The 26752-nt window shown below is 47.5% G+C and overlaps 1 protein-coding gene across 3 annotated transcripts in view; it reads right to left on the bottom strand.

Moving 5' to 3' along the window:
- Positions 1-427: 427 nt before the first annotated feature.
- EYA2 (EYA transcriptional coactivator and phosphatase 2) overlaps positions 428-26752 on the bottom strand; it is a 58707-nt gene continuing 32382 nt past the window's right edge. The window contains exons 6-17 of one of the 3 annotated variants that reach the window (XR_003249874.1): positions 22275-22342; positions 21324-21501; positions 19595-19722; positions 19155-19238; positions 11566-11655; positions 7847-7905; positions 6183-6343; positions 5602-5716; positions 4884-5005; positions 4050-4150; positions 1900-2102; positions 1109-1157 (exon numbers count right to left, since the gene is read on the bottom strand). Coding sequence is in view for 2 of the 3 variants with exons in the window: in XM_026042198.1 (XP_025897983.1) it covers positions 1077-1157; positions 4050-4150; positions 4884-5005; positions 5602-5716; positions 6183-6343; positions 7847-7905; positions 11566-11655; positions 19155-19238; positions 19595-19722; positions 21324-21501; positions 22275-22342 (1187 nt within the window). In the remaining variant the exon portion in view is untranslated. Of the gene's footprint in view, positions 1158-1805; positions 2103-4049; positions 4151-4883; positions 5006-5601; positions 5717-6182; positions 6344-7846; positions 7906-11565; positions 11656-19154; positions 19239-19594; positions 19723-21323; positions 21502-22274; positions 22343-26752 lie in introns of those variants that run through there. The other 2 variants (XM_026042198.1, XM_026042199.1) reach the window with 2 other exon arrangements.

Genomic DNA, 26752 nt, shown 5'->3' with positions numbered 1-26752 from the left:
TAGAGCTGAATCTTATTGGTAAATACATTTATTTACACAGAAATAAATATGCACAGCTGCAAGAGTTGCTTGCATTTGATCTTCCTTTGCAAGACAGGTAGGATTTGCCGACTGTCCTTGTCTTCTCCCAGGAGCCATGGCCCCTGAGCAGCTTCACGCTGCTCCGGCCCGAGGCCATGGACTCGAGGAGCCCCTCCCGTCCAAGCCCAGCTTGGGGGGAGTGCAAGTCCGCAGCTATCACTGCGTCCCAGGCTGGCTGGAGAGAAGGCAGGTCCTCCAGGCCCCAAAATGTAAACACTTTATTTAATGCCTTTCACTCATCGCAAGGGATTTTTCCCCTCTCCCAGCCCCACACCCAAGATGGCAGCATCCGGCACCGTGCAGACGTGCACAGTCCACATGCCATCTGTGTGAGGTTCTAATACACAGCTGTAGTTCTTACTGACAATTCCAGGTGTCATTATCAAATGTACACAATAGGAYTTTTCTCCAGAGTTGAGCTGGAGAAGTTATTAATTTAGGATGGCAGGACTTTCCCTACCCACCCACCCCAAAAAGCCAGATTAAAAACACAGGTACAGAGTTTAATACCAGAGTAATGAGATTAGTTCATAAATTAAAAAAATACAAAAAAAAAAAAAGGACACATTTTCATTCTTATTTTCAGAAGGTCCCATGTGCTAGGAAGCAGTGCACAGAGCGTGCTCAGATTCCTTACTACATCCTCTTCCCCCTTCAAGGCAAGAAAAGGRGTGAGCAGACCCAAAATTTCCAGTCTTTAGTTTTGTTGGTGGTGGCAAAAAGGCAGTTAGGGCTCTGGGCCCAGCAGCCCAGAGCCCTGCAGCATCCCCAGGGGGTGGTCTGAAGACTTTTCCTTGTTCAAAGGAAGAARGATGTGACACAATATTCTTTGGCTGCAGGTTCTTCAAGGCTTCCACTTGAATGGCTCTCCTTCAAAAACAAAGAGAAGCTGCAGCTGCTGTGGGTTTTTTTAGTAAGGAAAATGCTGAGGAATGGGTGGAACTCAGGTAACAGTTTGGAGTGAGGCCCTCACAGTGCTAAGACGTTGGGATCAGCTACAAATATTCAAGTTCCAAGGCGTGCCGAAGAGCTTCCAGGTCGGCGTGACAAGAGATTCTCCAGAAGGGCATGTTGTGCTAGAGCAAAACCAAAAGAGGGTTTTTTTTTTTTTTTTTTTTTTTTTTTTTTTGTTTTTTATACTAAGGGCAGGTGCCCCCAGGCACGGAGCTGCCGGCCAGGCCGGGAGGCTCCTCTCAGAAAGGCCGGGAAGGAGGGGACGGGGCCACACGCTGACGCCCTGCGCGCCTGGGGCACCTTGTGAACACACGGGCTGCTACACTTGGTGCCCTCTTATTCTCCCTGCATTAATCAGGAAGGGTTCTAGAATTACAGCACCACTAGAAACAATTTCCATGCCACTTAATAATACATTATACAATATTAATAATACATTAATACCCACCCATTATGGCTACAGTAATATGCTATACAGGAATCTTGACTCTGGAGCAAGTGCCAATATCCTTTGCTATCACCCATACTCCAAGGCACAGATCTGTTTACTTCTCTTGAAAGCTCGTGTGAGGGCATCATAGACAAGTAAACGGTGTGTATACACATATTTTAAAAAAAAAAGAAAAATCACAGAACACTGAAACATAAACAAAATCTGTAATATCAGACAAAGTCAAAATGCTTTCTAAGAATTAATTTCCTTTCCCACTTAAATRGAACAGTAGCTCAGAGTGTATTTTCTGGTAATATAGAAACTGGTATCATTGCTCAGATCAGTTGTTCAGGTGCAATAGGATAATAACCAGTCTTTGAGAAAGTCAATGAATTCTCATTTAACAACGCTTAGGTACTCCCTCAGCCTACCTGTTTTTCAAATCAGATTTACTACGTTAAATCCAGGCTCACACATTAGCAAATGCTAATCAGTCAGTTCCTCCTGCCCTGTCTCCTGCAGCTGGATTAAACCTGGAAAGGGCATCTGTCTGTGAGCTACTCCCTCCTTATAGTTGGAGTGGGACCCAGTTCAGGAAAAGTGTGTAGATGTTCTTGGAAAATAAGACTTGCATCTGAAAAGGAGGAAATAACAGCTCTTTTTTGTTTGTGCTGTGAGATGACTAAGGGTCAGTGAGCCTTAAGCACCAGACATTACTTTCCTTCCAGTGTGGGAATGATTTCTCTCCCTCACCCACCCACCCCTTTTTTTTTTCATAAAGAGTAATTAAACTATAAACATATTGCCACARGTAAAAGGCCTGCACAAAGCTTTAGACAATCTCTATTTCCTAGACGGATAATTCCGATGAAGGAAGCTTCTCTTCCAAGTGCACCTACCTGTGCTAAAACAACACACCCGTGCCTCTAAATGTTGAGTTTAGAGTGTCTGTTTACACTCCTCTAACGTCCCTCTGGTATGTTGCCTATCAGTAAACAAGTATTTCCTTGAAGCTACTTATCAGTGTGTGCAGAGGCAGCAAACACAGACAGCTGAAGTGACTGGAATCCACTGCTCCGTAATTTCTCTTTAGAGGAAAAAAGTTATTTCTTTCTCCCACCCCATTCCATGGTGGTTATTAAACCCATTCCATTAAATTATCTATTTTTCTTTCTTTAAAGAGAAGAAAACTTGCCCTGCCAGCCCCTCCTGTTGTTCTGCTTTTACAGATTTATCACTCATCAGACAGGAGAAGAAAAATGACCCACCAAAATGGAGATATTATCAGTGCTGTCGGCAAAACAGTGAAAGGCTCTGCTTTGCTTTTTTTTCTTTTTTGTATAAAGCTCAGGTGTGTAGCAGCCTTGACTAATGATTGTCATCAATCAAAGGAGGCGACAGCCCAGCAAAGAATGTGCTCCAATAATGGGAGAGCTGCTTAGGCCAGGAGACACAAGCAAGAGGGCTCCTGACATCCTGCCCATAGAAGATCATTGAACCTTCCCACTTCCTCACACTRCCCTGAGCCCGGCAGCCTTTGATGCACTCCTGTGCACTGACCCTCTGCCTTTGAAGTTCGGCACTGGGCTGTCAAAAGCAGCAGCCATTATCACTTCATTGCCATTTGGATTCTCCTCTGAGACTCCTTAACCCTTCATGAACCAGAGAACCAGCTACAGCTGTGGCTTATTCTTAAAAGGGAGGCTTATTATCATTGTTTCCATTGATAAGAGGTAACAAATATATAAAAGAGAACATTTCTGATGCTTCAAAGATGCTGTGAGACAGAATTCTGGGGACAGGGCATGTGCCAATTTATTGCCTTGCTTGCTGGGATCCCTTTCTTGCTTGGAGGAACTTCCCTCAAAATGGCCTTTCAGGTCCTCCAGCACAAAGTTTAGCTGCTGTGATAAAATTAATACACACCCCTTGAGCTGCAGCAGGTACTTGGGTGCCTATTAAAAAAACTAATCCATTTGCTGGAGATGAGGCTCGTGCAGCCAGTTCCTGCAGCGCCGCTTGCGGCAGCTCTCTGCACACCGAGCAAATGCAGCTCGGCCGCATTCCCACGCGTGTCGGGAGCCCAAGACCCAGGGTGCACAAAATAGTCCTATGCTGCAAATGCATTTACTGTAATGACTTTAGGCCCTATGACCCCACTGAATAACATACATATATAGCATGGATATGTAGATATATAAAAAAAAAAAGCACACCAAAAAAATTCCACGGGTTTGTAATTTATAGCAGTAATGTGTATAGAGCAGAAGTTGACCCTGCTTGCTGATCTGAGCACACACATGGAGTTTTCCTTTTCATGTGTTCAAAGCCATCATTATTTAAGCRAGAATAAACCCAGGAACACATGGCAGTATAGGGACTACCTAAAAAAATTGCACTAGCTGCTGAGGTGGGAGATTTACAGTAAGGAATTTCTCAAAAMGTTGTTATTTTGCACATTAAGAAATGAGACCAACTGCAAACTGTTTCAAAGGGAAGGAATTTCTTTACAACTTAAATAAACAAAGGGCCACTGAAACRAAAACTTGGAAGAATCCAGGATGGCATCCACCAACTGTACCTTTTTTGCTCCCTGTTCCTCTTCCACACCATCTCCTATTACAATATACACGGCTTTTCTTCCAAACCTTTGCATTATCCTTTCAAAACAGCTCTCTTTGCCTGAGCAACAGAAGAGAAGACACATTTGTTACCTGGACACATGTGGCAGGTAGAGCTGACGCTGCAGCTGAGAGCTCGTTAGCTTTGCCTCTACATTCCTYATTTTCTGTTGAAATGAGACCCTAAGTGAATCTCCACTCAAGAGGGAGACTCTCTATCACATGACAGCTACTAGCACTTACTTATCAATTAAGGACTTCCAAGTGCTGCCGGAAGTTTTCCATAAGCTGATGGACACCCGATCCTTTGCTCAGCCCAGGTACAGTTTGCTACCCTACAGGGTGAAGTGAYAGTCATGGCACTCAGTTTGGAAGAGGCCTTTTCTGTTCACTGCACCCTGCAAATGTTCACCACTCACGGAGTCTTCCTAAAACTCCATCCCTCTCCCTTAGAAACAGGATCCTGACTGGGCTTTTGCAACAGGTTGAACCCGACTGTCTTCTTCCTAGCTGGATGCAGTGGGGCATCCTGTGTGCCAGAGATGCTCCAGAGAGTGGTTATCATTAAGGCTCTCTTACCCATGGAGATATATTTGGAAAGACTTAGATTTTCAGCAGTCTTTTCAGCAGTCTAGCTTATATATCAGCAGACAGGCTGTGAATTATGGATGTGCCAACAGTGCCAAAAATAAAGCTCATATGTCACTTGGTGCAATCAATTGGGCAGACCTGTCTGATGCAGGGACAAAACTTCAGTCAATCATTGGCTGAGGCCTTAATTCCTTTGCTCTTACCTGTTTTTGTAGCACTGTAAATATTTTCAATGGGGAAGACAGTGCCCAGTCCATAGAGCAGCACTTTCGCGAGAGCTGGTATTAGCTGAGTTGTGGTGACCAACACATTCACACAGTTAGACCTAGAAGACAGAAATGTGAACAGGAGTGGCCATCTGCGCGTCCCTCTCCCACTCGGAGCTGCCGGACGGCAGGAAGCAGAGCTGTCCTGCAGCGGGAGGGATGGCTCCCAATCACTGCGGGCTGCGCAGCCCGAGGCAGGCTCCAGTACTGGCCACGTCACCTTCATAAATCAGTGGAATGGCAAAAAATCACAAAAGAAAGCAGCAGTGATGCAGTCTTACTGCATGCATGCATTTTGTGGGAATTGAGACACTGCAAAGTTATGTCCATGCTGGTTTCTTTGCATGTACATTCTCAGGGACCTTTTCTCCCTTTCTATTCTCTTGGAAACCTGCTCATGTATCAGGTGTGCCACAAATAATGTAGCCAAAGACAGGCAGGAAGCAGGACTGCGTTTTCTTTTGCTCAGTTCATCATCTTGAGCCCACTCAACCCTTGATAATACAAGTCTGGCAAACACGTGCAGACAGGCCTCCCACAGGCTGGGCCAGCAAAGTGCCATAAATGTGTCTCGATTTGTTTAGACGGGGGAAAAGAAGGGAAGCAAAGGAGATCCTGGATCAAGCCTGTAGGCAATTCTTTAAGCTGTTCTTACCGGGAATGTATCAAATTCAGAGCCTTCAGAGCATGTGTGAGCCAGAGATCAGTCAGCGCTTCAAGCTCTGCTCTCAACTGCAGCCAGGTTTCCCTCTTAGGAGCACCTATCAAACCTGCAGGCAGGGAAACACCTTTCATAGGCGCAGAGAACCGCGCGCGGCGCCCGAGGGCCCCGGCCTCCTGCTCTCCCCAGCAGCGCTCCGTGTCCAGCCCTTCCCACCGCCCTTCTCCCGTTCCTGGCAGGGAGCTCTGCCCATCCCAGCACACTGCTACACTACGAGTTCTCCTGTGGAAAAAACATAATTGGGTTGGGACTTCCTGCATATTTACTAAACAACCTGGAAAACTGGGAAAATTCCTTCCCTGCTGAAGGGATTCTGTAAAGCTCAGACTTTGCTCCTGACCCGAGCACCGCAGCAGGCACCGGTGAGCAGCACTGGTTCAAGGCTGGCGGCTGCAAAACTTGCTCAGCTCAGGGTGAAGTCTCCARCCCGGCGGCCTTGGTGCCTCCTCCGGAGCGCGTGCCCAGCAGAGCGGCATGGGGAGGCTGCAAGATGAAAGGCCAGCGGTGACACTCACCGCCTACGTTGTTTTTGTAGGTGTTGTACATCTCCTTGACGCGCCGGTAGCGGAATGCCAATTTCCTCATCCAGTCGACTCCCCCGTGAACGCCCGAGCCCAGGCACAGGTTGGCGCTGGCYGTCGAGCTGTGGAAACCGTCTGAGGAGAAGTTGTACGTGCTGCGGGAGGGGGGAGAGTGCACGTGGTCAGCGCGACTACAGGCGATGACTACAGGCATCGCCCTTCCCGCAGGGAGCAGCGACAGCCGGTGAGCACCGCGGTGACACGCGGCGGCCGAGCCGAGCGGAGGCGGCACCGCACAGGAGCAGAGTCCGTCCCTGCCGCCTCCTGGGCTTCYGCGAGTCACCGCGAGGTGCCACCCTGTCCCCGTGCTCCGGGGCCTCAACACCCACCTCCTGATTTACTGCACAGCAGTTTCCCCTTCCAGACAGCCCTGAGGCCACTTTAATTCTCTACTAGAGAATTCAGATAAGAGTTCAAGTGTGTAACACACTTCAGTCATCTCGGCTTCATTTCCCACGCAGACAAGCCCCAAGCAGCACTCCTGCAATGACTGTAACCATTTAGCTTGGGTTGTCAGAAGATCTAAGAGCTGCTCTTAGATATTGGCTTTTCTCACTCACTCAGCATGGGCCASTGCAGTGATTTATTTGATGGAAAACTCAAATTATTGTTTTAATTACTGGCTGAAGAGCTCTGCAGACTCGCCCTCTTTCAGGCTGCCTGAGCATAGACACGCGGGTCCCGCGCGTTGCAAAGCACAGACCTGCACTGCAGTTACACTCAAACCTGAACGACGTTCCCTGCACCAACTCTTTTCCCTAAAACTCTTATGTTGTGTTCTATGCTGCTGCTGTAGCAATTTATATATCCAGTTTTTATATCAATTACACAACCATAAAAACAGAAATCATAAAACTGTGAGCTCTGCACATCTCACTCCTGCACCAGCTACCACAGTGTTGCAGGAAACACTTCAGGGAAAGGAATATGTAATTGCACAGAAGGAGCTTTTGCAAACATGATGGACTTGGTTATACACAAAATATTTGGTGCAGTTTTACTMCAAGTTGCTACTACTGACAGCAGCTCGCCTTGGCAATATCCTCAAACCTYCCTACCAAACCCATTCATTGCAGATGAGCAAACATTTCAGTCTGGTTTCCAAAGACATGTGTGCCTGTTTCGGCCAAATTTCCTTGCAGATGCACTACCATGTTCATGGTGGACTGTGCTTTTATTCTAGCTTCATGCTCCTGTAGTTTATTTTCTGCTTTCCCATAGGTGGCAGGAGCCCTTGGTGTAGGGCATGAACATGACAAGTTTCTAAAGCACTGGCACAGCCTGAAATGGTCCAGTGGCCCCTATGCCAATTGGCTGGCCAAATCACACCAAAACTGGTGCCGGCAGACTAGTTCAACCTAACTTTAAACATATTTCCCCAAGATAGCTCAGCGCCCAGCCCTGCAAGGGCTTGGCAGGAGACACAAGCACTTTAATGTGCAAAAGGGGACTGGGTGCTGCTGTGTGCTTGATAACTGCAAGGGGTACAGAGMCAGGGAGGGGAGCGAGCACGTGGGGACGCGGCCACGAGCCATCGGTGGCCACTCTCCAACAGSTGGGGAGCGCCTGGGCTGCCGCTCCAGCCTGGACACCCCTACCTTAGATCCTGTCCGTTGTCATCCGATGACACATCATCTATGTGGATCTGGTCACAGTCCTGAGAAGCGTGTGGAAAAAAAAAAATCACATGGAGAAGTAAATGAGTTGCAAAAGAAACCCTGCAAGAACATGTTTCCTTAATGAAAAATGACTGTCAGGTYATACTGCGAAGAGGAAGCCTTCCATGTTGCCAGCACCGCCCAGCACAGTCCAGCTCCTTCCTCGTTACACACAAGCATCACACAGTGCTTGTGCAAGACACGAACAGAGCAGTGCATGATCTATAGCTACCTAAGGATGCAACAGCTCTGGAACAACACAGTGAGTGAAACTGCTTCCTAAACAGACAGCAGGAAGAGAGATGCTTGCATTTTAGCCTGGAAAACTATGTTTTTTTTTCTTAACTATATGCATGATAAGGCATCGATTTGGCAGCCTCTTCCTCTGGGAGAAGAGCACGTTGGACAGGAGGTGTTTGTCCACACAATTTCAAGCAGGGATCTGCCCAACAGAAATTTCCAGAGGCACCTGGCCTGCCGGCATTTTCCCTACACTTATGAGGGTTTCAAGCACCTCTGACGTGCCAGGGCACTAAGCAAGGCACCTTTCACAGCCCCTCACCACAAACAGAGCTAAGAAGTCATGTGTGACAGCAATGAGGAAACCCACACACAGGAAATTTAAACTGATTATCCCTGTGGTGCCACGCCGGCATGAGGCACGTCCCGAAGATCTTATCGGCCAACGATCCTCACTGTTCGAGTGGTGGAGGCCTCACCTCAAAAGCTTGAGATGTTGTTTCTATGGTTTCTTTGTGGGAAGAGAAAATCAGGAAGCTTCCCCTAGGTCCCTTCTCCACAACCCTTGCAGCTGAAGATGTAACACGAACTCCCTGCATTTGGGCTCACTCGTGAGGACATGGAAAGCGCAGCAGGGGCCCCAGGTCTCCTCACCAGGGACAACTGCAGCTATGCATGGCCACTGCCCTCGCCCCTTTCAGTGCCCTGCACAACCTGCTCTACCAAATGAGGAGTTTCGTAAATTACTTCCAATAAWGCTCTTTTCAAAATGAAAAAAATCCCGAACGAGCAACCAAGCTTGACATCCAAAGCACAACGCCACAGGTGCCTGTGATCTAGTTCTGTCCCCAAAGATGACATCTGCTGCAGTGCTCACAGGGGGTAACTCTCACAAAGACACCCAGTTTTACCTTCGACCTCTTATAAAGCCCCGCTGGGGAGTCCGCTGTGCACGAGAGGAGCCGAGGGCAGCAGAGCCGCTCTCTGCAGGCCCCTCTCCCTCTCCTGCCCCTTGTTTGCAGGCACCTCCACAGCTGAGGGCCCTGCCGGGACCCTGCTGCTGCGGCAGCTCCGCTGCCGTCGTGCAGAGCATTAAGTCAGTGGAAAGGTATTTGCGGAGGGATCTGCTTTTCTCATCTGTGAATGAATTGTTCTGTACACTGAAGTGTGACAACAGTAACTATCACATTTCTGACTTAATAAAATACCATGACACTGGGTGAGACGCTACCTCATAGTCCGGCAGCTGAGCCTCTCGTGTTACTGGGCGAAAAGCAGGGAAGCTGCTTGCAGGAAGAATGCGGGCCGTGTTTTACTGCTTGGTTACGAGGCTAATTTTTCATTCTTGCCAAATTCCCTTGAACTCTCAGCACACGGGGAAGCGGGGCAGGACTCGYGGGCTGCCAGGAGGGAGGGCCGGCCTGTCGGGGCGCACAGCAGCAGCGGCGGCACTGGGAGCCAATGGTCCTGAGCTGCCCGCAGCAGCAGTGCCAGGCCCCTGCACCCCCAGCACGGGAACGGGGCRCCTGGGTACCTGCTTCTCCAGGAAGGGTTCGCTTGTGGCCAGCAGAGCCATCGGAGCGCTCTGCAGCAGCCCCTTGCAGCAGAGCGTGGCAAGTTAACATGCCAGTGCTGCAGAAACCTGGCAGAAACCTGGCACAAAGGGCTGCTGGCAGCCCGCCCGTCACCTGCTGCGCTGACAGCCTGTGCCCACTGCAATCACCCCCTCCTTGTCTTATTCATTTTGTGGTATGAGAGCAGCAGTGCAAAATGCTGCCCAGCATTTTCAAAGACAAGTCACCTGTGCAAYGCCACAGAGGAAAACTCTGCTGCTCTGCAGTCTTGGTAAAAAAATATAACATGGTGCATAGATCCCTGGCCCGGCAGTACCAGAACCCCTGGCAGTGGCTGCTGCTTTGCACAGCACTGCAACCTGCAGCCTCCACAGTTAGGCCACTGCTCTATTGCTAAAACAGGGTAAGAACTGATTTCCCACCCTCAAGTCACACCCCCCAGCTGTCCCTAGGTGCTGCCTGTTGGGAGCCAGCGGTGCCGCTGGCGGGGACAGGAGGGCTCCCCAGCTGCCCAGGCACTACCACTGGTGCCACCAAACCTCTGTGTGGGTGACAGTCCCCAGAAAGAGCCCTCTGCTCCCGTCTATCCAGGACAACTCTCCTGCTGCCTCCTGCCTGCGCCTGTACAGCTCAGTTTTGGACCACATGATGGTGCTGCCGTGCAGGGGAACCTCCAAGGCTCCAGCACTGCAGCAGTTCAGTGCTGGTTTTGTTCCTAGGTTTTCTTCTTCTTCTTTTTTTTTTTTTCCCTCAATATATCATTCATTGCATCTGCTTCAAGAATAACACCTACTGAGCTATCATCCTTAAACATCACTTGGTGACTGCCCCTCCTTAAAAGACTTTCATTTCTCATGCGAGGCCAAGGCGCTGGACGGCTGCTGGACACAGATGGACGGCTGCTTTGTGGCTCCTATTGCTGCAAAGTCTTCCAGGCAGAAATGGCCCTTTTTGCAAAGCAAGTTTATGCAGAGGACATTCACCCTGCAATTCTCCCTCATCGCTCATTGTTTCCTTGAATGCGCCCAGGTAATATAAAACACCTTAAGTTGTTTTTGATTTGCCGCYTGAGGTCTAGAAATCACAGGAAAAAAAAACTTCAAACTAACTTCTTATAATTAAAAATTTTGCTCTGCTCCAGTAGTTAAAGAAGAATTTGAGAGGCCTTGGGAGACCTAAGGAGTCTTCTAGCAGCCAAACCTGTTACAGACTGACAAATGTGCAGAATTTGACCAAGGCCAGACAATTTGCTGCTTTATTTTGCGTTTTATAGTGGTAAGTAAAGCCAGGAAAATTTGTTTTAATATGATTTGCACACTTAAATCTTTTATAAACAGGGAAAAACATACACTCCAAAAGGTTTTGGCTTTGCAGACAGTGCTGTCAGACCTAGCACTGCCCCAGACAGAAAGAACTTCTTGCCCTTGCCCTTTAGCGCAGGAACTCACCCCAGCTCAGCCTCTCTGCAGAACTGAGCTCCCAGTGGAACAGGGACCAGTTTTCAAATCTCTGCACTGGCTCACATTGCTACGTGTCCCCTARGATCCATGCTAATTTAGCTTAATAAAATTATTAAATAGCAAATTTCAGGAGAAGCAGCAGGAATGTCCTCATTATTAGATTTAGTAAAACTGCCAAAAGCCATCATTGTTACTCTGAATCTAAAGAAAAATCCTTACAAAGGAAGATGTGAGAGGGACACAGAAGGGTATGCTTGCAATAAGGCGGCTGCAGCCCACTTGTTTGGGGTCACTAATGAAAGTTTCTTGGMCAGAAAAACAAGTTTGTAGACCCGATGCAAATCATCGGAAAGAGAAATGCTAGAGAATATAAGCAGCTACATACCTCCAGGTCATTAAAGAACAGATGCGTATCTGCAAGGTTGAAGATCATTTCTTCCATCATCAGACCTATCCGCACAGACGTTGTAGTGTCCTGTCAGGAAAAAAGAACATTTTTTCCCAGTCATTTGGACTTTCCTTTTTGGGGAAGAAGGGCATGGGGTGGGGTGTCTTAGAGCAAACACAGGATCTACAGGTTCCTGTTTCCGTAGATACATTCATTAAAACCATTTATTTCTCAAGTGTGTCTCAATGGGATTTTCCCACCCTTTCTTTTGCTCTTCTACATAACCCAGTTCTGCTCTTTCAAGGACACCTATGGTCCCCCCTTGACCCAGAATAGGCCTCTCGTTTCAGAGGAGGATAACAAGAAACTTTACACCCAGGTAGATACAGGCGTTAAGAAAACATCCAAGACGAGACCCTGCTCACTCAAGGGCAACTCAGCCAGCCCGCCCCAGGCCGCCTGGCGCGGGTCTGCGGTGCTGCCAGCCCTCCCCTTGGCCAGGTGCTGGCTGTCCCACGGCTCCCGCGCTGCTGGAACACGTCCTTCGGGATTAAAAGAAGGTGAACACAGAGGTACAAGCAGTTTCAAAACACCTTCCACACACTCTTAAGCATGCGTGAACTTCCTCACATCCCGGCTTGCTCCTAYCCGAGTTGGTGGTTTATAAAACCTTAGCTGAATTGCCCCGTAGGGCTGCGCTACCTGCAGCCTGACCAGAGCTCAGGACTTCCAAAAGCTGCGGATCACGGATGAAGGAGCTGCCCTGGGGCGAGCACAGCTCTGCTGAGCTGCTCTGCACGTCCCTGTGCGGGCCCAACATGTGGGAACGCTCCCAAGAGACCTGCTGCATCCAGCCTCTCACGCAGCTCCGCTTTAAATGAGTCTCAGTCCCTTCTCCACATCTCCCAGGCCCAAACGCAGCCCTTGGGTAACCCACCTTCCTTTCTACCTGCTGCGAAAGCCCAGAAGCACCTCGATGCCAGCAGGCTCTGCAGCAGCACATTGGCTTAGTCATTAAACACTCCAAAAACGCAAGCAAAAATAATCTGTGGTTAATAAGCTGTTCACCCTCAGTGCAAAAGCCTTGCGCCTGCTCAGACTAAACAGACAACTCAAAAAGGGTTCCCACCACAGGCCTTTATTTGCAATTTATCTTCATTAGGACAGGGATCTCTCATCTTTATGTTTATGTGGGTGGTTTCCCCTCCACAGCAGTTACAAGCCCTGCTAAAACAAGGCAGATTTATATGTAGTCTTTCCTCTAATTTTTTGCAGATTTCRGCTGAGCTCTGTTATTTTACTGCAGGCCAGCAAGGCATTTGCCGAGGAGCTCTAGCAGGGCACACGATGCTTGGGGATGAGGGCATTTCTATTGATCTACTTGTTTGCTCTAGGATTCTCCGGGCTTAACCTTCCCTTAACCCTCCCAAATCTCCYGTGAAGCCCAAAGGCACTTGTGGCCGAGTGCAGGGATACCAGGACACCCGTCCATGGCCCCGTGCAAGCGGCTCTCCATCAAGTTTTACTGCCCAGGTGTAGTGACACGGGGGAGCTGTTTTGGGGAATATCTGCTGCTAGGAAGGAGTGACTTTGTAAAATAGTTTTTAATGAAGCAATTTATTTTTATACGTTTCAAGGATCATTTGCTGTTAAAACCTCTTTTAGGAAGTCTCACTGGTTGGTATCTGTCATTTATCCTCTAAATTTTGTCTTTAGCCTTATTGGTATTAATCACTAATGGAGAGTAGAGAATGTTTCCACAGTGTATGAAGTTACCTTCTCTTAAACCAAACAATATGAGGATTAAATTGTACACGAGGGGGGGAAAAAAAGTCTCTCTCTTGAGATAGAGAATGTGATGGAATGAAAATAAAACAGAAAAATGCACTTTACCACCCAGAGGGGAAGCCRTCTGGGGAAATGATCTGGCGTCGCTGCGCTCTCAGTGTGGACATTTCCTCCACAGCAAGGCCCGCTTCCAAGCCTGGAACGGGCTGATAAAGGTAAAAGGCAATCGGCGCTCTCGGTGAGCGCGAGGCGCYGAGTCGAGGCTCCGGGGTAGCTGTTTATCGGGTCTCGGCCGCATCTACAAGCCCCTGTCCCAGGCTTGAGCCCCACTGGGCCCCAGGCTGAGCCCACGCAGACCGGAGAAACAGGCCTCCAACTCCAAGCATGGGATAAACAGGGGAGACGGACCAGTGGGAAAGCACAAAACAACTCAAGTGTTTCAATCAACAAGCTGTCAAATTTCTCTGTGTGGTTCGTAAAGGATGTGAAAGGGAACTGCGATGTCGTTCAGACAGTGATAAGGGGAGAGAGGCGCCTTTGGCACGGGACATCCTGCAGCGCCGCAGCGGATGCCCTGGCAGGTGGCAGATGCCCATGTTCGAGCAACACCCCCCTGCTCTGTCCCCAACGAGGGTCCTTGTTAATCACTGGACCTTTCCCTCGGCTGAGAGGTGCACCCTGTGAGAGCATGAACCAAGGATGGGAGGAGATGGATCCTCCTCCCGCAGCCACCGCTCGCGCTGCAAAGGGATCCACCTGAGAACCCAACCCTGGGCGCCTGCTCGGAAGCATCGGAGGAGCGGGGTCCTACCCCCTTGCTAGTCTCCCCACACAACTCAAAGCAGGCATGGAAAGCTGCTAATAAACTCCATCTACAAGCACCATCGGTCTGGGAGCCCCTGCACCCTTCTCTGCCACGCACTGCCCTCGGGGCTCACTCCACACCGCACTAGCCTAGTCCTTGCATCCATTTACATTTTAAAATTACAATTTGAGACAACGTCTCTACGCAAAAGCTAGTAATATCCCACCTAAAATTAATTTTGAAAGCACAAAATCTTCTATCAAAAGCTTATTTCAGCTCTGCAAATGTGGCTTTTTCTTTACCAGTACTTTAAAGATAAAAAACAAAAAGCATGGAATTGCTTAACCTTCAGCACACCAAGCAAACTCTCCAAGGACTGTGTCTGCTCCCACCCACAGCCCAGGGCTTGCAGAGTTTGGGTTCAGGCTTCCCCCTGCCCTTAAAGAAAAAAAAAATAAAACACAACAATATACAAAACAAAGCCCTGCTACTTTAATACAGCCCTACCATTGCAACCCAACCAGTCTCAAAACCCCTGCCAAATACCTGCTTGTSCTGTGAGCAAATAATTGCTTTTCTACAAGGAAGTAGGTATTAATTAAGAGCATTTGTCAGACTGCCATCCTGCGGGGTTTATCTGGCCCAGGTGTCAGCCAGAGGTGAGGGCTGGATTAGGCAGCAATCACAGGCTCTCCAGCCAAACCTCCTCCCATGCTCAGCCCTTGATAACAACCTTGTCACCAAAGGGGAGAGTTTAAGAGTTTTAATTGAGTTTAATTACTTGGAAAGGCCTGAAAAAAATATTTTTTTTTATAAAGTAKTAGGAAAAGTTCAAGCCCCAAAATGGAGAAATATTTGTAAAGAAATGGTGGGCCCTGCTAAGCGGGGTGCAGGGAGCCCAACRGCCCCGCAGCGACAAACACAAGGGACTGCTCCCAACACACGTTGGGCATAGCCAACCGCCTGGCATTATTTACTCCCCTATCTCCAATAACAAGCTAATAATTGAGAGAGCAGCATGTCTAAAGCAACATTTTTCTTTATTACCTGTTACCTGTGGTGATTGAATGCTGTTTTAATTTAATTTTAAAAGGCATTAAACACGAGGTTTAGCCTCCAGCGGGCGTAAAAATCTCCAACTTCCTCAGAAAATCCTTTCCAAATTGTATTCATCTCGACTTAATCCACAATCTACCGAGTGAATTAGGCTCTGTTTGTTTTGAAAGCCCGCATTACGGCGTCGCGAGGCCCGCGCTTCCCCGGCCGGGCCGCGTCCGCGCCCCACGCCTCCCATCTGGCAAAACGCAAGCAAACACAGCTGAGCCGGGCAGAAACGGGGCGGTCTTCTCATCAGAGAAATCAAATAAACAGATGTCCCRCCGCACTTGGGCTCGCGTTTGCCAGAGGGACGGAAACGCCTCGCACGAGGGCAGGCCGCGGCCGGGGCACACGGAGCTACGTGACCGGCCTCGCGGACGGCGCCTTCCCGCCGAACCCCAGCAGCTCCCGGGCGAGTCCGCAAGGGCCCAGCAGTGAAATGGGGTTTTGTGCCTCCTGGCCACGAGGAGCAGGAACCTCCCTCCACTGTGATCAAGCTGCACGGTGCCTCTGTCAGCGCTGGTGTCCGAGTGAGGCGGCAGAGGAGCTGCTTGAAGCATTCTGTGACAGCAGAGAAAAGGGATTTTTGCCTTTTTTCAAGGCAAATTTTGGCAGGAGACAGTTTATTGACTTAAATTTAAGAAAATTATGTGTAATGAAAGATGCTGAATGATCTCAGAAGATGCTATGCATAGGAAGGGGATTTTTAGAGATTGTAATGCTGTGGATGGCCTGCACTGTCGATCCCACAAAATCATGTGTTTACGCTGACCTCTGCMTTTTGTTCTTTAATTTGGTGCTAAAATTAAATCACTTCTATTTGGTTCCAGGATTTTAGAATAACAGTTTCACCAAAATACAAATTTTAGTTCTATATTTTACCTCAATCACAATCCAATTCGACACTAAAGTCCACTAAAGTTTTGCCCAGAAGAGTAACAAACAGAATTAAACAGCACATTCTGGGGAAACACTGAAAAAAGCACAAAATCCTGGGGAGAATCCACACAAATCTCTTAGTAAGCAAAAACAACACACCCGATGCYCCCTTTTTTCTCCATTTTACTCCTTTAAAAAGCATGAGACTGAATMTAACATACAATATATAAATTTCCTTCACTGAAAAGAGATGCAGAAATATATTTTTTAAATGTTTTGATAACAAAGTTTACGGAACAAGCTTGCAAAGTGCTCAGAAGTCAGGGAAAGAGGAATAGACTCGTSGTTTTCTTTGGCATGGGAGTGCTTGCAACCTCTTTTTATTGTGTCTGAAGCTAATACCATTAAAAAAGTCCTCCTGCACTGTGCCTCGCTGCTGCAAACGAAGGCCAAAAACCCCACGTGCGCCTGCTCCTGGGACAACAGAGCATCTTCCCTGTTCTTCCCATCGCGTTTTGTCCACGGCTCTTTGCAGATGTGGAAAGGGTTGAATTCACCCCCATCGAACATGGGCTTTATTAAGTACAACTCAGGGGATTAACAGGGCTGGGGCGGGGGGCRGTACCTTAAGCTATAGTAGTGGCCTATGTCTGTTGTGGTCTGCAGGCGCAGKGTGAATATTCTGCACCCACACGGCRATGGGAAGGCTGCAGAACAGGTTTCTGAATCCTCTCAAACATAATACCCAGGGCTAATTGGGTCTGGGACTTTTTCTTCTCTTTCCCCTTCCCTTAGCGAGAGGGCCTCCCGCCGAGGAGCGGAGGGCGGGAGGCTTCGCCGGCGCGGCCGGCGCGGCCGCCCTGGCCAGCTCGAGCGCGACACAGGCGGCCGCCTCAGGGAAACGACACGGGGCCCTCGGCAAAGGGAAGGGAGTCAGGACCCTGCACGGTGCGTTTTGCTCCCCAAGGACCATTTTCAGGACAGCTTCCTCCTACCAGGGCCACCAAGGAAGTGGCAACAGGCAGAAACTTCAAGAACTGAGCCCCAAACGTGTGAAACTGCAGTTACCTCCCTGTCTCCTCTGCCTAGAAAAGCCCCTAGAAACATCCAGCTTTGCCAGCAGCGCTGCTGCTTCACCGAGCGGCGACATGGCAGCTACAGTGCACCATGGAGAGGACAATATAGGGACTTAATACAGATATATATAGGGACCTCCACCAGAGGAATGGTGAAGATCATATAAGCTGGCACTTTTGAAGAACGCGCAGGGAATCCCTACACGCGAGATCAAATTCAAAGTAGGTACTTGTCTAACTAGAGCCAGGTGAATCCATTAAGAGAGAAAAAGTGAAAAAGTTGGAATTTTATGCCCTGATATTAAGACTTTACTTCGAGATTAACACTTCCTACACTACTCAAGCAGGAAATTCAGAAACTCTCTGAAGCTCTGGCTCACAGCTTCACCTGCGCTTGATAATTCAGCTCTCTTAAACATTTCTGAAGTGCGTTTACTCTTTAATGGCTCCCAGGACAGCCTGCCTGAGAGGCTCTAGTTCCCCCTTGGTTTAAGGGCTGCTCCAGAGCCTGCTGAAGCCTCAGGTTGTCTTTGGATCAAGCTGTTAGCCTATAATGCTTTCATAACACAACCATTTCCCTTAGAGAAAAGCCCTGCGGAATTTAATACTGATGAAACAAACGAGGGAGCAAGAAAAATCCTTCTGCAGAAGTTTCTCCAAAAAAAGCCTGTGGTAACTTAGTTAAAAAGGTGATCCGCTCAAACAACAAAAAAAAAATTAAAAAAAAAGGCAAACWAAAAACCCTTCTTTGTAGCAGTCTTTACATTTGTGCACTAGGTCACACAAGTTGGTGCTTCCCGATCCGGCCTTGCTCTTGCTGCTTTTTGCCGGCAGCTCGCTCTGAGCACGCACATATACACTTATGCTTGGAAAAAAGAAAGCACTTAGCCACCCTGGACAACACGGTTGAGCAAAGCCCTGCCTGGAAACACGCGCCTGCTTTTCCGAGGGCCCTGCTGGAAGTGTTAGCAGCCTTCCCACTGCCGCAGCAACTTCCACACCACAAACACCCTCCTATATCCTTTACAACCGCGCACATCTAACAGTGAACAATAAATCTATCTCACTAATTACACGTTCAGCTTGTTATAACCGTCGTAAAACAAGTACAGCTGGGAAAGCCATGAAATGATGTCAAATCATATTTCTGCTTTCTCGAGAGATGCAGGCTTATTTTCCAGCCTCTGACTGTTCAAAGTCATGTGTGGAAACAGCTGCCAAACAGGTCATCCACCTTTAATTAGGTAACGATATTGTCTTTTTTCCTACCCATTTAAAAGTGTTTGACATTCCGTAATTCAAAGTGACTTAAGTGTTTATCATGAAAAAACTGCTGCAGGAGGAAACTGAAGCACATGGTACTAAATCCAAGTGCCAACGTTTTCCCTGTAGCAGCCAAGTTCAGTCTGTTCAGCCACAGAGTTACCTAAAGCCTTCACTGTATCCAAAATACCCGAAGGGGACAGTTGAGCAAGGGGTGTCTAAAGGCCTGGAAAAAGGAAGGCTGCAGTGGCCCTGTGGGAAGAAGTGCTGCTAYTCCTCCTGGCAACCTGGGCTAGGAAGCACAAAAGCTCTGCAAGAAGCTGTTGGCCAAGAGTCGGACAAAATCRGTGGTCTAACCAAAAAACACGTTACCTCACCCAGGCTGCAGCTGCYCGTGGAGAGGAGCAAGCACGCAAGCACATCGCGGTGTCCCACCTAGCAGCCCTCCAACAACAGCGGCTCTTGAAAAACAAGAGGCTACTTGCAGCACGAAAGGGAAACAAATTAAATTTGCACATGTCAGGAGGAAATACCACAGGACATATTTATATGAGTGCGTCTGAACAGGACTGGCAGCATCTGTTTGAAAAGCTGCCTTATTAGCTGCCCCCACAGTTCCCGATGCAATTTGGCTGGACAAGCCATAATGGCAAAAAAAGAGACAAATCAAATTTTACCTTCCCGTATCTGGATGCAAAGGTTCCCGTGAGTAAGGAGTGAAAAATAATTATCGTCTCATCCAAGTCCCACACAAACACACGCTGCGATGAGATGAGGCAGGGAAAAAAAAAAGAAAGAGTGGCATGTTAGGAATCAGCTCAGTGAGGAAACACGCTTTGGGAGGCATCRGACCACAGGGAGCCCAAGCAGAGGTGCCTCCTGCACACCCACCTTGGGGGGACACAGCAGCAGCCCCCGAAAGGGTGCAGAAGGGAAAAGAAAAAACAATTCTACAAGTGACAAATCGCCCGAGACGTTGGTCCCACAGGAACCAAACCACGATACTGGTTTCACAAGTTCTACCGGCCCCAGCCCCGACAGCGGTTTCATTYTGGCGCTGGGGCCGTCCCCAGGCTCCCCTTGCCTGCTGTGCCCGGCAGGGACGCGGCTGCCTCACCTCGATCTCGTTGTCAGCGGGAGGGGAGGGATCGGTGCTCCGCTTGGAGCGCGTCCGCACCTTGCCGTCCGCGCCTCGCAGCTGCCGCTCCACTTCGGTGTCCTTCGCTGGCGTCGTGGAGTACTCCCCTGTGGYGAAGGGCAAAGGCTTAAAGTTTGCGTGGTGTCGTTACAATTAAAGCAGGAAATCTGTCAGCAGACAGCAGCGGACGCACAAGAAAACACGCTCAGGGAAACTTGCTCTATTCATGCCCATAGATGTCAGAGAAACCACYGTTTCATTCATTTCAGCTAATTTTTCAGTCCAAAGGTCTGTGTTAAAATAAGTTCAAAAATAGCTGAGATTACATAGATAATTTTTAAATGTCACATTTTTCAACTGAAAGAAGCATGTTTTTATTTCCCACATCCTAACTTTTCCAAGAGAGAAATTAGAAACATGATAGAAAAGAATACTAGAACCTCTTAAATTTTCATAWTTTTTTTTAATTTAATGAAAATTTATGGTTCAAAAGATATTTTCAACCTCAATTTCTATTTAAAAATATATAGCCCTAAGCAACCATTTCACAAGGACAGTAGTCAAGAAATAACTGAGAAGAAACAAAGGTAAAGTTCCATGTAAAATGTATCTGTTTTTGTTGGCTTGGGTTTCACAAATCTGTCCATATTTCACTTACCTTTCACCACATATCCTTTTCAAAGATATTTTTCTTTTTGCCTTGCTAAGCTGCAACCTCCCAAGCTTCCTAAAAMAGGCTTCTTCAGAAAAGCCTGCGTTGGGGCTAAGATGCCCGCTTGAAATCTTTCCTCAAAAAGGTTGAGATAATTTCTCAAGACCAGAAAATCCTCCGATTGCTTTTAGAGCAGTCAGTGATCACTTCTTTAAAAAAATAAAAAATATTAGCTTATTTTTCTTTTGGAGCAACCACAGATGTTCACATTTGTTCCACAAGTCAGCAGACCTGCACTGGGCGTATATCATGCTCATCCGCAAGCTATGTGGTGTTCGACACAAACGTTACTGCCTGCCAATGAAAACTTCAGGAGGGAAACGATATGTGAAGGCCGCGTTCAAACAGTGCAYTGGAGGATAATAATCCATCAGTAATTCCATAAACCATTAAAGCTCTGAGACTTTCAAGAGTTAAATGCTTAGAGGCCAAAAATGTGGAAGGTTTAGGTGCTTCTCCCTGTGGAATTCATACAGAACTTTCAACTTAGACAGTGTTGATATCTTTTTGTTTTTTTCCCCCTCTAAGAAAGACTTTCTCTTCCTGTATTTATTATGAACAAATAGATTATATGCAGTTGTTAGCGGTGAATGTAAATCTTGAYGGAGATATGGTCTGCAAAGTCAGCATACGGTGACATCTGGGGCATTATCAGAGTATGGCCATTTGTTTTGAGTTCCCCAGTGCTACCCACAGTACTGATCTGCTTTTTTACGAGCAATTATTTTATTTTTCTGTACTGCCTATAAATAGAGGCGATTAAGCCACGTACACTCATGAAAACAACACAGGTTGGCCTTAGAGAGCCTATATTTTCTACACGCTTCCCTAAATTTTAGGTAGTACTCCGTGACCTGTTAAGTGTCAGTAATAAGTGCTGGGAAATTTGGTTTATCTAGGTAAACACTTACAAAAAATCCAAAAAGTAGAAAAGTACTTACAAAAAAAAAAAAAAAAAAAAAAAAAACAGCAACAGCAAACATTAGAGGCACCTACCAGAGAGTGATTCTGTGCTCTGGCTGGTGATATTGTGGGACGAGTCCTGCAGCGAGTAGGTGGACGTGGGGATGGCTGACGGGCTGATGCTGTTTGCCGACACATAGGGAGAGTTGTAGGAAGAGCTGTAATACTGAGAGTACTGGCTCTGCGGAAAGCTTGGATAGGAGGAGTATTCCTTCAGGGAAAAAAGAAACACGGACCTTCTGCACATCACAGTTTTCATCTCATACACAAACGTGCCAGGCCCTGCGCACAGCAAGGCAGCGTTACCCAAGCACGCAGCAAGGCCAGACTGAGGAACCCTCTCGCCAACGGTCTGTGTTTTAGTCACTTCGGAAATTACATTTCTGCTTCTCCTAAATACACTCCTGCTTTATTAAGATCAGCTGAATCAACAAGAAGTCAAAAATCAGGAAAGTCCTGTTTTTTCTGTAGGATTTTATTTATCACCGCTGACACTTTTGGCATTACAGGGTTCACTAGTTTTAAATAAGAGTGAAGTGGGGTGGTATTTTGAGAAGGACAGCAGAGCAACGTGCAATCTCCATGTCAACCCTATACCTGAGAAACTAGAAAACAGCCATGAAAAGTTGGTGAGGGAGGGAGCAAAACAGGCTGCATTTTCCCATGCTCAGCACATTTTCTGATCAGCTGTTTGAATGGCTTAGAAAAGTGAAAAAATGCAGTAATTGTTTTGCAGAAATGTTCATGCTTGAGATTTTCCAGCTAGCTCAGCAACAACTCCGTGCCCAAATGTGTGTCCTTGCCTATAGAAATAGGAGTTAATAACAGGAGGTGCGAGTGAGCTTAGCGAGCTGCACTGCAGTAGCTGAATCAATGCAAACAGGGTGTCGTGATCCCCTTGTCCTGATTTTAAGGATCCCGTGGGCAGTTCACCCCACATCCCGYGGGCAGGCGTGGCGTTGCCAGCACTGCCTGTGGCCATACCTGGTGCACAGCACCGAATCCAGCCGAGTTTGCCAGCCCATTGGCTCCTTGGTAAATCCCTGCTGTGCCTAAGAGAAAGAACATTACGTTCATAAACGATAACGGGAATCAAAGTAGCTCTATAGATTTATATACAGAATCAACAACARTAGATAAAGTATTTGTACTCTAAGAAAGAAAAATATCAACAACCCTCTAATACTGCCATTTCCAATTTATCCTCCACAGCTGTTCCAACCATTTATCCACTCATTTCCCATTCTTTCCCAGGTAACAGCACTTACTGTAATAATTAGAGAGGGCCTTGAACGGGAAAAGCAAAGCTCATTCAACATGGGGCAGTGCTAGGAAGCCTCTGGATGAGTGATGCAAACACGCCCTCCCATTTCTGGATGCCTACTTCCCATTTCCAGAGGACTTTTGCTTTCTCATGCAACGGCATTTCTTCCTGACCTCTGAAGACAGCCCAGCTCCCCAAGCTGCAGCCACGTTTTACATTCACTCTACTGCAGAGGGACCAGCAAGAGATTTGTTTCCATCTACGATGGTAGTGCAGTGTCAAGCAGTTGCATTCAAACTCCTACTTGCAAATCAGAAACAACCCTGGGATCTCTCCCCTTGGATCTTCTCCATATGGAATATGGTTCACATCTGTGTTCAATCAAACCAGTTGCTAAATGTCACAATGCCCTCATTCACAGGTAGCTTAAAGAACATTTAGCTGGTAATAAAACAATCTGGATCCTAGAGAAGAATAGCTCTTCRGATGTACGGCACTGTAAATGTTCCTGTAAAGAATATATATCACAGACACACTTGCACACATAAAGGCCATGCATATGCCATACATATYCAGTGCCACAGCTTTTCCCTGCTAAGTAGATGTAGCCCTTCTCTGAGTRTCTAAGGGCAGTGTTTAGAGAGAAAATTTTGTGAGCTGATTGATGTTATATTCCTGTTCTTCATAACAGATGGATTTCATTTGCCATTTTCCCCTCATCTCCCTTTTAATTCAAACACTTTGTAATCTTTGCCATGGCAAAGGACAGTTTCAATGGTGTGGGAGTGCACTGTGCTCCTACAAAACCTTTCATGACATTTTCTCCTTCATCTCAGTTTCTCCATTTCTTTCTTTCCATCATTGCAACAACAGGCTACTTTTCCCCCACCAACCTTCCCTCTCTTCAGACAAAGAAAATGAGAGTTCAGGGTTATGTCCAGTATCTTTAGGACTAAGCTTTGGTATTGCCAAAAACCCCTTTCTTTCAGCAGCAGCGTGTGACTGCAGAGTGCACCACAGGAAACCCGGTGCCTCGAGGAGCTGTGGAATGGCGAGCGGACAGACCTGTGGATTTCACGTCAGGCTCGTGGGAAGCTCCAAAAACTGGGTCTGGGCCTTCCTTGCATTTCAGAGGTCAGAGAGGATCTGCCATCAGAGAGGTGTTCCCTCGGGCTCCCATGCCACTCAAAAAAGAATAAAGTGCTATGCTTTGAACTGATAGTTCACATCTACATTATTTAATAAAATACTCAAGAATCAGAGGGGGAAACAGCCAGGTATCAATGCTGTTGGACAGCAGGACACTTTTATGGCTACTTGGGTACGCAGCAACAACCATGAGCCCAAGAAAACCCAAAAGATGGAAAGTTGGGCTGGGGCACAGCAAGCAGCTACCTCGGACACTTCTGAATATGTCTGAAATAAAGCAGTGAACTACGACCCAGGTGTTTCTTCTAACTTGTGGATGAATCATACAGTGGTTCCAGTGAGAGTTCTCTCAAAGGATTGTTTGATCACTTAGCACTAATAAAATAAATGCCTACAGGGTTCAGTTGAATTGCATGCTATTTTATAGGACTGCCTATAATGGCTTGTATATTCTTACATTAGCAAGCTGTTCCTACAGGAAACAAAGTTGACTATGAGTGATGCAAGGAAAGGCCCTGGTCTAACTCCCAGCAGAGCGTGCATTACTCTACACTACGAACAACATCTGGCTGAAGACTTGCGTGGTCACTCAAAAGGCTCTTTGCAGTGCTTTAGCTCTCTGACAAGCTAATGTTTCCTGCAGTAAATATTGCCTTCTTCAAGCTGCTACTTTTTCAGCTAGAGGTTAAGCACTCATCAAAACTACCTCCCACCAGCTATACTCCAGTGCCTTGTAAGGTTCCAAATCCTACAACATCTGCCTGCATTTATTGGGCAAGAAAACTCATAAAATGTTGCATGGCTGTCAGCTGTTGAGGTATTTCAAGACTATCTGACCTGTTAAAGGAGAAGAAAAACTCAACCCATATGTACACTGCGACATATTGCTCAACTGTTTGCCATTAGGTATAATGAACCCTTCTCCATAAGCAGTCTTATATTTCTGTCTGGAAAGGCTCCGGCAGGGAAGAGCACACTATATCAGCCCAGATAAAAAGGGTGCTGCTGCAGTGTTATGGCACGGGACATCAGCACRTCTATTAACACATACCGCTCCCAGAAGCGTATGGAGCCCCCCTGCAGATAATGCTCCCCCATAGGTTCCCTTTTAAAATATGTCCTTGGTCTCCCCTGCATTCCCGCTCAGCCCTGCGAGCCTGACCAGCTGTTTGTGGGTAGTTAGGGTTGATATAAACCACATTTCACGGCACGATTTTTCTGAGCCAAAGCTCTTCCCCTGCTGCTGGGAGGACTCGGCCCCCAGAGGCTCAAAGGGCTCTAACAAGCGACGAGCGGCGCAGGGGGAGGGCCTGGCTTTTACCATCCTTTGGAGCCCGGGCACCTGTACAGCTCGATGCAGCTCAGCAGCGGTGTTGAAAGCGCTGGGATGGTTTATTTTTACTCTCAGGATTTGAGCATGGGGAAAGCATTTCTGTTTTATTATTTCTGAGAAAGTGTTCCTGTTAACCACTCCTGTCAAAGGATGCTGCTATAGAAGCTATAGAAGCAAGTCAAGCTGGATTGCCTTTCAAAATAAATTGCAAGGAAAGACTTTGGGCCTAAAAGTGCACATTGCAAGTACATAATTTGTTTCTGCACAGTGTCCTATTGACAAAACGATCATCAGACCTGACTTTATGTGGGAGGCTCCTTGGAGGCAAAAAGAATCCTCCAGCTGCCGCTTCACCCGGACACAATCACCGGTCAGACCCACTGACGGGTTACAGGACACAGGGAAGGCTGGAGGGATTTGCCACTTTCTGTGCTGTCTCACACTTAGTGGTTGAGAGATGCCAGTTCCCAGGTCAGTGCTAAAATCTAACCAGTCCTAGAACTTCTGCTGTCAGGGGATATGGGGGTCAGAAACCTAGTCTGTGCATACCCACGTACTTAGCAAGTCTCACGCCCTTGAGCAAGGAGGGTCTCTAAATGCAACCCGAGGGGAGCGAGCTAGTAACTCTGCATCACTGCGGAGCAGGGTAACTCTGCTGAGCACCCTCTGCACCCCGACAACTGCCCCAAGCCTCTCCTTACCCCTCCAGGCACTGCTCAGGGCTGCAGTGCTCCCAGGGAAAGAAAAACAGCTGTCAATAGTGGGTGCTTAGGGAAGGGGATAGGAGAGGATGAGAGAGCTCTCCCTGGAGACTTCCTAAGCCAAGGCAATCCTCATCTTTGTCTTTCAGGAGCTTTCAATGGTCTTTTCAGAGAGTGCAGGTATTCCCATAGTTCTGAATGGCAGAGAGTTTGCCACAGTGTTGATGTTTGAGCCCTGCCAATCTGCCTACAAACCCTACCCGAAGGCTGCCTACAAACCCTACCCAAAGCCAGGCAGGAGTGTTCCCCAGCCCACAAGACCAGCCCCCGGCCAGCAYGGCCTGCGCTAACCGCAGTGCACCCGGCCCTCGGCACGCGCCGGCGTCACCACAACCTCCCCTCGCACCACTGGGGGCTGCATTTTCCACCAGACCTCTATCGCACGCAGCGCCTGCACACGAGATACAAAACCCCAAGCACCAAGACTGCACAGCACCAAAATTSCAACATTTCCCAACTTCCACACGTTTGACTATGCAGGGTAAGTTTTTTGATGCAGGGTTTTTTTTTTTATAAGTAACTTTATACTAGCTCTTCTGTTGCCTTCTAGTCATTATCAAGAAAGCATTATTAGGTGTATCAAATCAATTATGCAGCGAGGCTCCTGTAACATTTTAGCATATTCTATGCCAGCTTCATTTTATGCTGAATTACCAAAACCAAGCTGATAATTCCCCTAGCTGTTACCATCCTTCATTGCTTTTTCTACTGCAAAAGTGGTAAAAATAAAATCACAAAAAGTCCCCCCAAACATCTCCACAACATTTCTACACCGACATTAGAACTGTATGAAAGAGGATACAGAATTTTAAAATTTGCTGCACATCCTCCATGCAATATATATTGCACAGCATTCCAGCCCCTCCATTCTTCTTGCAGATAATCCCAAAAAAGCAAAACATTCCATGTAATTTAATTCCACATTTAGAAATTAAGCCGGTTCTCAGAATTCATT

The sequence above is a fragment of the Nothoprocta perdicaria genome, unplaced genomic scaffold (assembly GCF_003342845.1).
Source record: "Nothoprocta perdicaria isolate Ctin4 unplaced genomic scaffold, notPer1 scaffold_3, whole genome shotgun sequence".
Lineage (NCBI taxonomy): Eukaryota > Metazoa > Chordata > Aves > Tinamiformes > Tinamidae > Nothoprocta > Nothoprocta perdicaria.
Note: the sequence above shows the minus strand (reverse complement) of the source record. Positions and strands in the feature narration are given on the sequence as shown.